This window comes from Trematomus bernacchii, unplaced genomic scaffold (genome assembly GCF_902827165.1).
Source record: "Trematomus bernacchii unplaced genomic scaffold, fTreBer1.1, whole genome shotgun sequence".
Classification (NCBI taxonomy): Eukaryota; Metazoa; Chordata; class Actinopteri; order Perciformes; family Nototheniidae; genus Trematomus; species Trematomus bernacchii.
The window spans coordinates 5,399,531-5,413,702 of record NW_022987477.1 but is presented as its reverse complement, the minus strand read 5'-3'; the positions used below and the strand labels follow the sequence as shown (position 1 = coordinate 5,413,702).

General features: G+C 38.2%; 2 protein-coding genes across 5 annotated transcripts; one reads left to right on the top strand and one right to left on the bottom strand.

Moving 5' to 3' along the window:
• Nucleotides 1–3,418: 3,418 nt before the first annotated feature.
• Nucleotides 3,419–7,887, bottom strand: si:dkey-226l10.6 (zinc finger and SCAN domain-containing protein 31). 4 transcript variants are annotated; one of them, XM_034150128.1, is made up of 4 exons: nt 6,803–6,817; nt 6,496–6,596; nt 6,165–6,257; nt 3,419–4,635 (listed from the first exon to the last, which is right to left on the bottom strand). In XM_034150128.1, exons 3-4 carry the CDS (start codon nt 6,231–6,233, stop codon nt 3,559–3,561), a joined length of 1,146 nt encoding a protein of 381 aa, XP_034006019.1. In that variant the 5' UTR covers nt 6,234–6,257; nt 6,496–6,596; nt 6,803–6,817; the 3' UTR covers nt 3,419–3,558. The 4 variants fall into 4 exon arrangements, with proteins under 4 accessions (XP_034006019.1, XP_034006011.1, XP_034006024.1 ...); XM_034150120.1 differs by lacking the exons at nt 6,165–6,257; nt 6,496–6,596 and having other exon boundaries at nt 6,803–7,887; XM_034150133.1 differs by lacking the exons at nt 6,165–6,257; nt 6,496–6,596; nt 6,803–6,817 and adding an exon at nt 7,601–7,887.
• A 472-nt stretch (nt 7,888–8,359) lies between these two features.
• Nucleotides 8,360–13,863, top strand: eif1axb (eukaryotic translation initiation factor 1A X-linked b). Its single transcript, XM_034149246.1, has 7 exons — nt 8,360–8,540; nt 9,811–9,894; nt 11,092–11,195; nt 11,396–11,446; nt 11,915–11,996; nt 12,278–12,369; nt 12,771–13,863. Exons 1-7 carry the CDS (start codon nt 8,525–8,527, stop codon nt 12,774–12,776), a joined length of 435 nt encoding a protein of 144 aa, XP_034005137.1. The 5' UTR covers nt 8,360–8,524; the 3' UTR covers nt 12,777–13,863.
• Nucleotides 13,864–14,172: the final 309 nt, after the last annotated feature.

The window sequence follows — 14,172 nt, the reverse complement described above, 5'->3', positions numbered from 1 at the left end:
GTACATTTACAAGAAATCAGTATTGGGCAATATATAACTAATCTGAAATGTTAAAATGCACTTAAAGGAAACCCTTAAATATTACCTGAGAATAAAGAGGTACATTTTCAAAAAATAAGTCAAGCATATGCAAGACAAACTCAAAGGATGTGTGAGGGGTAAAACGTCAAAAATAGATACATTTACGAGGAAAAATAAACCCTAATTATTCTCTGAGAATAAATGTGTACATTTACAGGAAGTAACTAAAAGAATGTTAAATTAAATAACGCGAGAAAGCTTCTTGCTTCCAAAAACAATGTTAGACACTTCGCCCCGGAGTGACCTTGCTCTGTAGCCGACCGATGGAGAGCTGAACTGTAAATATAAATACGTACGAGCATCTCAGGTTTCTACAAATCAAGAAAATGCATTTTTTATATGTCCAGGAGGAGAGAGGTGTACATAGAATAAAATAGAATAAGCACACAGATGTATGAGGCGTTTAACTAACATGCAGAAATGTTTCACTCCAAACACCCGATGCTTTTTGTCTTTCCGTTACAGATTTATTATAGCTTTAGACGTCGTTGTTTTTGGAGTGAAACTCATCCTGAGGCATCTCTTCTTCGTGTAACCAGGATGTTTCTGTCTGTTTTAAACGCAAAGTGTAGCAGAAAAAACAATCCACAGCTGGTACATTTTAAAATATTTGTATTCCAGTTTAAAAACTAACTGAATAAAAGGGTTGGTTCACCCATACGTTTCTTTCTTAATAGACCGCTGATTTATTAATTCAAGTCAGTTTAAAGTCAGCAGAAGTCGAGGCATTGTGGCTTTTAATCCCTAATATGCTCCTAGAACACTTGAAACTACATTTCCCATAATGCAATGAAGGGAAAAGCTCATTTAAATACTTGCATTTTATGGATTTTTTGCCAATTTCCCAATGATTTCTACAAAGTTACTACATCATCCAGTACAAACTCCATTTCAAATCAATTCAATACTTAGTTTTTTTCATGCCTGGTGACACATTTCAAAAGCCGACACTTGAAATATATTTATTTTAATACTGAAACCAAATGCATTCTTCTTTTTGGGAAACGTTGCAGAATATTATATAGAATGATCAACGTGTAAATGGTGAACTGGCCCTTTAATTACAACACAAATCAGATAGATTAGTGATTAAAGAATCTGTTCCGAAACGTAATTCTTTTGTAATATAATCTGGAAACTGTGTTAGGCCTGTAAATAAAATAAAGGTGCGCCTGTGTGTTTCTCTGCTGCAAAACAAAACAGACTGAAGACAATCAGCGAGCACGAAACAAAAGTCCCTCCTGCATCCGTCAGAAATACTGTAATCTTTCTGTGAATGATTTAAAATACTTCTTCCTCCCTGTGCTCATCCGAATGTCCGTCAACATAAAAAGGGATCTATAGATTTTTTTGTTGTTTTATATATAATATGAAATATATAAATGTTGTTTGCCTCGTCTTTCGTTGTACAGCTCTGGGATAAAGGAATGTAAAAGGATTTTTTTCTGTAATTATGAACTGGGGAATAGCTTTCTTCTTCTTCTGTCAGCGTTCAGCCTGCTGCTACTCCAGCTCTCTGTTTTTGTACCTGCAGCGAGAGTTGGACTTTCTATTAAAAACAATAAAAAGGATAATCAGCTGATAACGCACTCTGACTCTCTTTGAGCATGTTATAGTTTAGAGATTTTACAAAGGGGAAGTTCAGACAAAATACAAAGACTACTTTCCTCTAAGTGGTATGAAGAAATTAATACGTTTTGGTTGTTTTTTTATACACAACTTCACCACAAATGCATATTAAGTTGTGTTTCATACAGGGTATTTTAGATAAAGATGTACTGACAACATGAGCTTAAGTGGTTTTATGCAAGAGGACACTGAAAATGTCAATTTGATATTACAGATTTTTCTAAAACATTCAGTGCCTACAAACGAAGCATTTCATGGTGAGTGAAATAATGTAAAATTATATTTTTAACTAACAAATTACCAAGATTTAATTACATTTACTATTTTGCATTTCCAAAAAGAAAGAAAACATCCCCTTTTTAAATGTTTAAAATATTTTATTTGTCTTTAATGTGTCAAATATTGTTTAATTCTTTTTTTACTTCCATTTTAATTTCAAGTCATTCATGTTTAAATCCACTGTGCTCAAAAAGAAACTAAATTGTAGAAGCTTTTTTGTAAAAAGGACCATAGCTTTTATATTTTCAGTCCCATTTATTACAAATGATATGAGCTCTACTGCCGTTTCAGTTCATTTCTATTAAATCAGCGTACAAATAATGTTTTACTGTCTTCTCCTGTAGCTCGAACGCTGCTGAGTAACACAGAATATACAGTATTTACAAACACATGCATCAACTCAAATACAGCATTAACACCAGCTTATTTTACAATCTGGGTCTTAAAACAAACATTAGAGAATTCATGGGAAAGCAATTGCAAACTACTTTGTTAATTGATTTATTGTTGTATCACCAAAAGTGATCTGGATTCAGCTTCTCAAACGTAAAGATTGTTTAATATCATTACATATCATATAACTGTTGGTCAAACAAAACCACAAAACTTTAAAGGTCCCCTATTATACTGTTTCTCATCAATATATTATAGGTCTCAGATATATACAAAACATGTCTCTGAAGTGTTTGGCTCCAAATACCCAACAGATCATTGCAGCATCCCATAATCCCCTCTGTTTCAGCCCTGTTTCAAAAGTGCTGATTCTCTGTCTGTTACTTACTACTCCTTATCTGTAAAATAAGGAGCCACTCCCCACGCCAGATATTTGCTTAAAAAGAACAAATTAGCCGCTTTCACACCAAGTACTTTGCCGTACTTAGTTTCCAGCACTTAGTACCCCCATGGAACTAAGAGCCGATCGCGTTCACACCGGAATAAATTCCCTGAGGGAAGATTACGCAAATGAAGCCGCTGACGTCACTTCTTCTTCTGCTTTGGTTTTACAAGCCAAAAAATCGCTATGACATCATAAAGTGGCCAAAATCGGATCAGCTCATTTTCCGTTTTTATATAAATGGATCAGGACAAACTTTCAGAATCTGAAACAGGGGACACATGTTTATGTATAAAAGACATAAACAAATGGATTTTGCATAATAGGTGACCTTTATTATGGTATTTTTTTCATTTCTTCAGCGATTAATCAACAAGATAATTAATATATGAAAGTAAGTCATATCTGGGAGGGATAGGAACCTCTTCATTGGATTCTTAGCAAGTAAGCAATCAAGCGTAGATCCCAAAGTGTCAAATTATTCTTTCAAATGGAGCTTAAGCTAGACCCTGTCTTAAAAACTGCATTGTGACACTGATGATATTAATAAGTAATATCTTCTGGCAATAAAAAGAACAAGTATAGATCCCAAAATGTCAAACTATCTCTTTTATTCGAAAATAAAAATCTGTTTCCAAAATATCAATTCACAGCAGTTAAAGATGCATGAAGAAAGGTGGCTACGCTTGTGCTGCTTTAGTCCTCAAACACTGAGGGAAATAAAACAAATAGAGTCAGAAGTCAGAGTCGTCTGTGGCAGAATTATCGTCGCTGACGGAGACTCCGAGTTCTCTCAGGTTGCTTTCAGGCTCCAGCAGGTTGTTCTGAGGAACCAGCAGGTTGTTCTGAGACTCCTGCAGCTTCTTCTCCCTCAAGTTGTCGTTCCTGATGTGGACACTCAGACCCCGCTCTGTCATCTCGTAGATCTGACAGCGGGCGCAGTAGTACGGCGACACTCCGACGTGCCTGAACTGATCGGCCAGGTAGGACGTGAGCGACAGGAAGCCTTTGTTGCAGATGTCGCAACGCGGCACGACGCCCGGGTGCTCTTGCTCCAGGTGTCTCCTCAGACCGAGCTTGGCCCCTGTGTACCCCGCCTTGCCCTCCTGCGCCTTGCAGAGCAGGCAGGTGAACACGGCTTCCTGATTGGCGTGGCGTTTGGTGTGTGAATCCAGATCCAACTGAGTGCGGACCGACCGCTGGCAGGTGGTGCAGAAGAACGTCTTCCCCCCAAACTGGTGCGTGTGTTTCAGATGCACGGCCAGACCGGCAGGTTTCTTGAAAAAGCGTCCGGGTGGCGGGCAGAGCTTGCACACCAGCTGCTCTTTATCAGAGTTCGTCCTCATAATGTCCCTGTAGTCCTCCCCAAGCTCAAGCAAACACTTATTACTCACCACCTCCTCCTCTATGTCCATCTTCCTCTTCTGCCGCAGCCTCTGAGGTCTGGAGGGTTTGGACATCACGCTCTCTCTCGCCGCAGCATGTGTAACTATCTGCTTTTTGGTGGGCAGTGGTCGATCCACAGACATGGTGAACTGGTAGCTCTCTCCCTCCTCTTCAGGGTTTGAGTACTCGATGACGTAGACGCCGTCGTCCTCGTCGTTAGCCTCCTCCTCAGCGGGAATGGAGTACTCCACATCGTAGCACGCCGCAGAGTTTTTATCCTCCGCGATGTGCGTGTCGTCGATCCTCACAACCGTGATCTGATCCAAGCTGCTGTCACAGTCCCAGTATATGTTTCCTTTCACCCCAGAGGATGAAGTGGACTTTCCTGCAAGCCCACCCGCAACCACAGGGTGTTCAGAGGACATCTAAACACGGAAAAAATATATAAAATTGTTATGTTTTCAGGCAACAGATTAACTCATATCCAACAGAACATGCATTATGTTTTCTAACTATGTTGATCAACAGGAAAATAATGTGTAACTATTTGGTGATGAATTAACATCTGAATCAATCCTTTTTTTTTTAAGAGGTGAAGTAAAGTCACTGGTTACAGCATCTTAAATGTGAATATGTTCTGGTTTTATTCTGAGTACCTTTGGGTTTGAAACAATTTTTTTTTTTAAAGATGTCCGTCTTTGATTTTTGGGAAATTGTTAAAACTATTTTTCACTATTATCAGATATTTCATTTTGTGTTTTCAGTTTTTTCATGCAATTTCAAACTTCAAATTATCACCATTTCCTTCTATTGATTCAATTATATACCAATGTTATTTAGAAAACCTGAGCAGGTTTATGTTATGGAATATAAAGCTTAAAAACACATGCAAGCAAAAAAATTATAATATGCCACAACATTGTAGGATATCATCTTTCTTCCCTTCTTTAGCTAAACAATAGAGAACAGACACCTACAAAACCATATATATATATATATATATATATCAGAGTTCCCGTTAGCCGGTAATTACCGGACTATGACCGGTAAAATATGCTGAAGACCGGCAAATCTAAATCTCTCCGGTCAAAATGTCCGGTCAAAATAATTTCCCCTTTAGCGCAATACCGCTTCAGTTGCGCCACTTATGTGACAGACAAGAATAGTCAATTCTAATGTCTAACACTTAATGTGGAGAAAGAGATGTCCTGTATGGTTTGATTGTGCGTTGATCTGTTGGTAATGGCTCGGGGTTCCGGTGGGCATGTAAAAAATGCATAATGCTGCTGCGTGGCCTCACCCGGTTGCATAGCGACGCTTATTGTTTAGGTGTCTTTTAATAAGCAGGTAGTCATATCATTAGCTAGAACCTTTATATATACAGTATATGGCTAGAACTAGCTAGATCTGATCGATATGGACATAAATGCGAGTGAAGTCTAATCTGACGGGAGAGACCAGCTGCTGCTGACGAGTCGACATGCAGCTCTGCATGATCACCTGCAGCGGCGAGCGGAACAAAACACACACTTCAGGTTAGAATATCACACGTAGCTATTTTAATTACCTCTCAAACTACCTAAACTAGTTATAGATATGTTTAGTTTTACTGTCGGGTCCTTACTGATCCGCGAGCTGCATGATATTGGCGGGCTGTCAGGAGAGGGAGAGAGCACTCCGTTTTTTATTCCCGTGTTATTGTAAATTACTGTACACTTTTGAATAATGTAGTTAATCTACTATAATTAGTTTGTTTAATATCGAATCATATCAATTTGTTTTAAAGCTCAATAAATAACAAAGAAGACCTTTGACCGGCACTTTTCTACTTTTGTCCGGAAGATTTCAACTTTAACGGACATTTTGACCGGCGAAAAAATATTCTAACGGGAACTCTGATATATATATATATATATATATATATATATATATATATAAATACTAGATGACTCACCCGCGCTGCTAGCCAATGGAGACCGACGTTGCCACATGGCGGCCATCTTGCCACAGGCAGCTCGCTCATTCATAACATTATGTCTATGGTGCCCTATTGAAATAACCGTAGCTTGCTCAATTTTTAACCAATTTTCAAACGGTTTGGTTTGTTATAAACATCAAAGATGTAGTTATGATACTGCATACTTATAATCATGGACTTTTTTTTTCAACATGTCTTGTTGTCTCCTGTATCATAGCCATGCTAATAACGTTTATAATAAACCAAACCGTTTGTAAATCAGTCAAGATTTCAGCGAGTTAAGAGTATTTTTGTGCAGATTACTCACCTTACAACAGCTGTAGCAGTAGTTGTTGACTGTGGCAAGATGGCCACCGGTGAGCTACGCTGGCGACTCCCCCTTGAGTCATCTAGCCTTTATATATACTTCTATGTACAAAACAACCATAATGGAACACAAATAAACAAGTTAATAAAAAACGTTATATTTGTTTATGTCTTGTGCGCATTCATCTTCAGGTGTTAGGTAACAAATGTAGAAGAGAAAACATACAAAATAACTATGTAAAAAGAATTTGCAAGAGAATACTCTGAGGTACTTTTACAAAGTAAAGTACTTTTGCAAAGTAAAGTACCTCAGATTTTCTGACCGATCCTTGACCATCACTCCCGCCACCGGCTGCTGCTGCTGCTACCGGAGCTGATAAAGAAGCTGGGTGTATTGACGGAACCGCACTAGCTATCAGCCTCACACGGTCCTGGCTTCGATATCCCATCCTGAACTGCATCAGATCACCTGCCTCATAATCCTCCTGTCTAAAATGAGCTCCACAAACGACCGCGTTTTTCGTCGCAGATGCGGTAGTGAAGTCCCATCTCTCCGCCTGCACAAAACGCACCCAGGAACGAAAGCTAGCTCCGGTCCTTTTCCTATTAGGGAAAGTGTGGACTCGATATCCTGACAGGCTGGAGTTTGTGCAACCAGCACAAACACAATGGTACACCATGATGTAAAACTACCGAAAAAATACCAGCCCACTAAATCACAACCGCTCAAACCAACTACTACAGGGGCGCGGTCAGAGAAGGAGTCCGAGAATGTTGCTCCCCTATGTGAGGTAATATGACGCGTTTGACGTATGACGTTTAAAAAAAAGCTCAAAACGGCTACTTTCCCCTCTGAATTCCTGCCCTTATGTCTCGTAAAACATGTAAAATCCTGCCTTAACTTTTTTTAATTGTAATTTTCAGGCAAGGTTAAGCATAAATGCAGTAAAAAAAAAAAAAAACTGCAAGATGCTCTTTAAGTAGCCTTCAGCACTTTAGTACATGTTGTTGCTAATATGGAAAACGCCGCATATAATATCCAGTTGTAATTACCACAAAGAGAAGCGGCGACATTTATGTTATCTATAAAATACATTTTAACTCACCATTGTCCTGCTAAAGTCAGCCATCACAGACAAACCTCGTTGTGCTGAAAACAAAACTGCAGCTAGCTTAGCAACACGCTAGCTAACGTGACTCCAAGTTAACAGTCGAATAAATATCACCTTTTATAACTTTGCGTCACTTTGCTATTTTTATGCAAAAATACAGAGATGAAATGCACTTCTAAATGTATAAACCATGAGATAATTGAGCTGTGTGCGTTGCAGGAGGGTTAAAAGGTCCCGATCAGTAGCTCAGCTCCTGCTAAATGTAATGTTGTTCTGGGGAAATAAACACAGTAAAGGCTCAGCGCAGCGAGTTCCTCCCCCTGCTGGCGCGGAGGGATACCTCGTTGCAATGAACAGTTATTGTTAAATGCAGGGGAATCTGATACTGATTAAAAATACATGTTGGAAGCATAGGTTGGAAGCATGGTTGGAAGTCATTATCATTCATTGGTGGACGAAGTATTCAGCATTAATACCACACTGTAGAAATACTCTTGTTACAATTAAAATACCTGCATTTAACAAGTCAATATTACTTTAAATGTAGCCCTTTATAATTTAAAGACAATGAATTGAAAAATAATAATTAGACCAAGTGTCACGCTATCTGTTTCCTCATTTGATGGTGAATTGTGTGTATTCGGTTAAGAACCAGACAACGTTACTTAACAGTTTAAACAAGTTTTTGGGAGTTCTGCAGGCTTTTGTCTCTGTAACAATCACCTTTTACAATAAAGCAACGTGGTTTTGAACGTCTTGGAAGGCGCATGCGCAAACCGGCGGAGCGAATCAGCGGTGACTAGCTAGTTTCTTGGTACGGTTCAGTCAATTTAGAACTGACTGTTGTACACAGTTCTCGTTTATTAACTGTACGTCGTTTCTACGAGCAGGATTAACGTGACCAAGGCTTAAAGGAATATGCCCAAGAATAAAGGTAAGAGACGGAGGAATAGTGTGTCTGTATTGTTGATTGTCTGTCGAGTCCGCCGTGAAGACACGCAGTGAAAACGTGACACCGACCAGCTAACGCTAGTTAGCATCAAGGTTTTCTAATGCATTTTATTGTATCTTTTATTAACACGGAATTATGAGTATTTTAATCAAATGTCACGAGTTTCTCTGTGTAACTAACTATGTAAACATACATTCGGCTGAGATAATGATGAATTTAGTCTAGGCTAAATGAAGTTGTTAAACACTTTGTGCCTGCCAGCCGGCTAATGGCTAACGTGCTTAGCAGTTTAATACCGTTGCTAGCTAAGTAGCTAGTTGCTCACCCCACCCTGGTGAGGCCTGTGACTGCTGCGACTTTAATTTCACAATAAACAACTAAAACGCCAACATGGTATATTTGTTCCTGGATATTAAACTACTTTGATAAATCTAACGTCTTTAGAATGTCACCTAGATGTGTTTACTAGCAAGGCAACCTAAACGTTAGCTACTGTTCTTACCATTTAGTATTCAGATCCTTTTTATTAAAGTACTAATGCCACCCTGTAAAACGCTTGACTAAAACTAAAAGCCCTTCATTAAGAATGTTTCTCCAGTACAAGTGTTAGGATATAATCGGGTAAATGCTCGTACTGTTAAAAGTCCCCTGATACTATTATATTACTATTTTATATCATCTGATTGTTATTACTAAAGCTTATTTTTAATTATTAACTAATTATTATTTTCATCATGGATTAATCTGCTGGTTATTTTCTCTAACCAAGAACAGATTAATTTGCTTTAGGTTTCAGCTTTCCTTGTGTAAACACAGTAGATTAGTTTCGTTGTAACTGAAATATCATACTTTATAATATCTGATATATTTGATGTAAACATAGTTTTTTTAAGTCACTAGTTGGCAGATTAGTGCGGTTGAGGGTAATGTTCATTATTCTCTTCTAACTGGTAGTTGTGTACAAAGAGACAATTATCTTTTAAATTTGTGTACAAGTAAACGTACTAGGTAACATTTTACCCGTGTTGACACTAGTGTTTATCACGTGTTATATTAATAACCACTTAAGATTGTGGAGAAAATGTGTTTATAAAACGTATGAGAAGTAGCTGTACATAAGAGCTAACTGATACACTTTCCCCATCCTCAGTGAGAAAAATGTATTATATATATATATATATATATATATATATATATATATATATATATAACATATAACATTAATAACCATCTTTTTTTTCTATGTTCCTAGGAAAGGGAGGAAAGAATAGGCGACGTGGAAAGAACGAAAATGAGTCTGAGAAGAGAGAACTGGTGTTCAAAGAGGACGGACAGGGTGAGTACCGTTTCTTCAGGTGATCGGGTTATTGGAGCCAGCTGCTTCCTGGACAATGGCACCAAAGATCCATCTTTTTGCCGGGGGATGTGTGTTTGGTTTGACTTATTTATAAGCAAATGCAGGACACAGAGTTAAACTGTTCGCATTTGGTCTGAATAAGTCAATATGGGTCAACTGAAGTCACTATCCCTGTTATTGGTAGATAAAATAAATCTTGTTAGTAATTTACATCGGATAAAAACAGGGGAAATCACCCATCTGAGTAAATCCTTGACGTTGGTCTATAATCAGAAAAAGTGTCGATCGATTTTCAGCAAAAAGGGCAAAAACAAATTGCTGATTCCATTGTCTCATTTGTTTTGGTTTTCTTCCATGATATTGAATATGTTAAGCCGTTGGTTGCACAATACAAGCAGTTTGAAATTCTAAGCTCGGGCTTTGAGAAATTTCGATTAAAATAAATAAACGTATAGACTAAAAACCTCAGAGTTGTAGGTTGACTGAGTGTTAATGAAGATGAAAATGTGTAACAGTCATTAATTTAGCAAAAAAAAGTGTTCTAAACTGTCGGGCTGCCACAATTGTATAGTAATGAATCTAGTCGTTCATTTTCAGTTTCACATGTGTAGCTTTAACAACAATGCAGCAGTTTAGAGGAATCTGATGAAATCTAATAAATAATAAAAACATAACCTATATATTCAGTTGACTACAATTTAAGAATGCGTAGCCAAAAACTCATAATGTTGAAACAGACACTCAGCAGTGAAGGTTTTTTGGGCACGCTGTCACTGAACGTCTCATTAGATGGTAGTAACCCCCTGCAGTCAGTGTTCAGATCGTCTGCAGTGCTCGCTGCTGCCAAAATCTCTGGTGGCAGGAGAGTGAGCTTAGTGTGTGGAACAGGATTTTATACTACAATTTTTTTTTGGGGACCATACTCAATTTTTACATTTTCTGTGCCTTTTCTTTTTAGTCGGTAAGGATAATCAAAGTTATGAACATTTTAATTGAAATGTACCACTTATTGCGAGTGTTTTTTTTCTCAATATGATAAACCTATACCATCCCATAATCACTTGGTGCCTGCCTGTTATTCTTGATAGAACAGTAACTTTGTTCATGTAATCTCTCATTTTAAGGTTTTTTCTTTAGTGTATTTTCTTTGACCCTCCTCTCTCTCGTCTCTTCCAGAGTATGCTCAGGTGATAAAGATGTTGGGGAACGGGCGTCTGGAGGCCATGTGCTTTGATGGAACCAAGCGGCTCTGTCACATCAGAGGAAAACTCCGAAAAAAGGTAGGAATGTCCCGACAGTCCTCTCGCACCTTTTCCCCCCGACCAGCACACACAGGAAACCTCCTGACGGGATGCTGAGTCGGCGTGTTCTCAGTGGTCAGTGAGCCGCCCGTAATGTGTCTGCATGGAACCCATTGAGGGTCACAAAGTGCAGAGTGTGACAGCGGGTGGGTAATCTCTGATCTGTTTGTTTCCTCCAGGTCTGGATTAACACGTCAGACATCATCCTGGTGGGACTGAGAGATTACCAGGTGTGTATTTCCCTCACACACAACACAGATACGAATAAAGACAATATACATGTATATAATGCTTGGATAACTCTCACTATGAAGACACCACGCGTCTTATGGCTGTCTTTTAGGATAATAAAACACTAACATTTCTGCTGCATTTAACCTTTTAAGGGTTCTAAAGTTAATGAAGGAACCGCTACTAAATTACTGTTACAGTTGAATATCATTTTGTTAACGTGAAAAGTATTTTTTTTTGTCTTTTTTTAACGAGTTCATCTTAAAGGAATATAAAATCCAGTTACTCCCTGTATACAGTACTTAGTAAAAAAAAAACATACACCAAATGTAAATTAAACTCAGACAAGAGTATTCTACCCAAGCGTTAATATCGTAGTAATGTACTTACTGCGTTTCTTGTCGCTCATTTTAAGCACTTGGTTTTTATGTTTAACCTAAACATTACGTCATCGTTTTGTGTTTCAGGACAACAAAGCTGACGTCATTCTGAAGTACAACGCAGACGAGGCTCGCAGTTTGAAAGCGTACGGAGAGCTGCCTGAGCATGGTGAGTTAAACCAAAACCACAGCTGTTGGTTATTTATCTATTGTTGTGCCTATAACCTGAGGTTAACTGTGCCTAAAGCTGACCAGACTGCTGCGATTTTAAAGAACGGCTATCAGTTTCAGTTTCTGACTTTAAACAGCAGAGGTTCTCACTGTCTGGACCTTTTATTTAAACTTATTTTTATGTTTTTTTTATACAAATCATGTTCAGTGTTCAATCTGCTCTGTTAACATGTATTGTATTTGCTTTCTAACTCTTTCCCTCCATCTTCCTTCTCGCAGCCAAAATCAACGAGACAGACACCTTCGGGCCCGGTGACGATGATGAAATCCAGTTTGATGACATTGGCGACGATGAAGATGACATTGATGATGTAAGCTTATCTAATTTTACAATGAACTACTCTGCGGTGTTTAATAGTGACACTATTCGTTTTTTTTAGATAGATAGATAGATAGATAGATAGTACTTTATTGATCCCAAATTGGGAAATTGTTGTTGTTACAGCAGCATAAAAGGCATATACCTTAAGTCAAATGCTTGTCAAGCAGCCGTAAAGAAGAACTTTGTCAAAAGTAAAAGGAAATAATTCTCAATTGATTGACTATTGAGAACCTTGACTTGTATTAAAGTAGCAATAGCACACTGTAAATAGACTGTCTATATTCATAGATCTGTGTTCATTGCAGAATAAGTTTTATGGCTAACGGCACAAGAAAGAAAATACTTGAAAGACCATAATAAAAATGAAATATTTCTGTTTTTTCTCTTCAGATCTAAAGACTGCTACTGGAGGGGGAAGTTGGGATTTTACAAGAGATGCTCCAATTGGTATATTTTGAGCCGATACACCGAACCTACAGCTCTTATTTTTCATTAAGATCAGCCTATGCCAATCCAATACAGTTTATTAAAATGTTTCAATTGATTCCATTTTGTTAACCTTCAATAAACATCTTTGTTGTTTTTAAGAACTTAAAGTGCTTTTCACGTAGGGGGAAAATCATTCTTGAAAAACGGACTCTTGAGTTTATTGTTGAATGAATGAGAAGCTGCTAGTACTTCATGCAGTTGGATTGGAGAATCAAGAGTAGGCTGATCACCAGCGTTATATTTAGGGTGAATGTCTGGATGCTAGATTTTCATCTTTTTGATTTTTTATTCTAACATCAACGGCAAATTAGCCATCTTCATTTTTTTTATTGTATTGTCCTTGAAACACTTACTCTCTCGACGATACCACGACTGCAAAATATCTCACACCAGATGCACCATCTTTTAAAAAATGTATTTATATTGATTTCACACTATGTGGAATTTAGCAAGAAGTACCGAATCTCAGGATTCGTCAATAAAAAGATAAACCATGTTTGTGTTTTTCTCTGGCAGTCTGTATTAATGTAGTTGTAGCCTGTGAGGCAGTTTTAGACGGTTTGAATGCTGTTTAATGACAGAAGAAAAAAAATAACACTTTGAGTACAGCTCTGCATCTTTTCGTAAGCGGTTTCCACTGACATCTTTTAAGATTGAAATCAAAAGAAGAAACAATGTATTTTTCTATCGTTTTCCTTATTTGTCTTTTCTGTTATCATGTTCTGTTTTGAACTCTTCGCTGCTTGCTCTGCGGCTTCAACACACACACACACACACACAAAACTAGAGCAGCGGCTCCAAAACCTTTCCATCAGTAACCTCAGATCACAGCTCAAACAATAAACTCTAAAAAAAGAAAATGTCACATGAATAGTCGTTTATTTTCCTCCCTCAGTTTGGGAACCGCTGCTGTAGTTTACATGGAGTCTGTTGTAACAATGAATGACTAAAAAGATGTTTGAAGGCTGGGTTTCCAATAAAGATCTTAACTCCATTAACTGGGTGTTTTTTGGACACACTTCCTGCAGGTGGCGAGCTTGAGCTGAAGTAGAGATGAAGGCCCTCACGTTTTACAGAGCTGGATGTTGAAAGGGAACAATATGTACACCCAGGTTCCATTTCTGTCATTAGAGAAATCACTTTATTAGCCTTCTGTCCTTGAGCAAAGAGCTGAGTCCCATGCAGCTCCTGAGCCATCAGGTGTGTGTTTATTTCTGTGTGCTTCCCAGGGGCGTTTCCTGGACCTGGAAACATTAGGGGCTTAGCCCACAGTGGCGGCTCCAGAGATTTTCTTTTGGGGGTG

Coding starts and splice junctions, on each gene's coding strand:
- eif1axb (XM_034149246.1), top strand. Junction 11,447..11,914: donor TGGGACTGAGAGATTACCAG/GTGTGTATTTCC, acceptor TTTGTGTTTCAG/GACAACAAAGCTGACGTCAT. Junction 11,997..12,277: donor CGGAGAGCTGCCTGAGCATG/GTGAGTTAAACC, acceptor TCCTTCTCGCAG/CCAAAATCAACGAGACAGAC.
- si:dkey-226l10.6 (XM_034150120.1), bottom strand. CDS start 7,174: ATGGTGTACCATTGTGTTTGTGCTGGTTGCACAAACTCCAGCCTGTCA. Junction 4,636..6,802: donor GATCGGTCAGAAAATCTGAG/GTACTTTACTTT, acceptor TTCCGTGTTTAG/ATGTCCTCTGAACACCCTGT.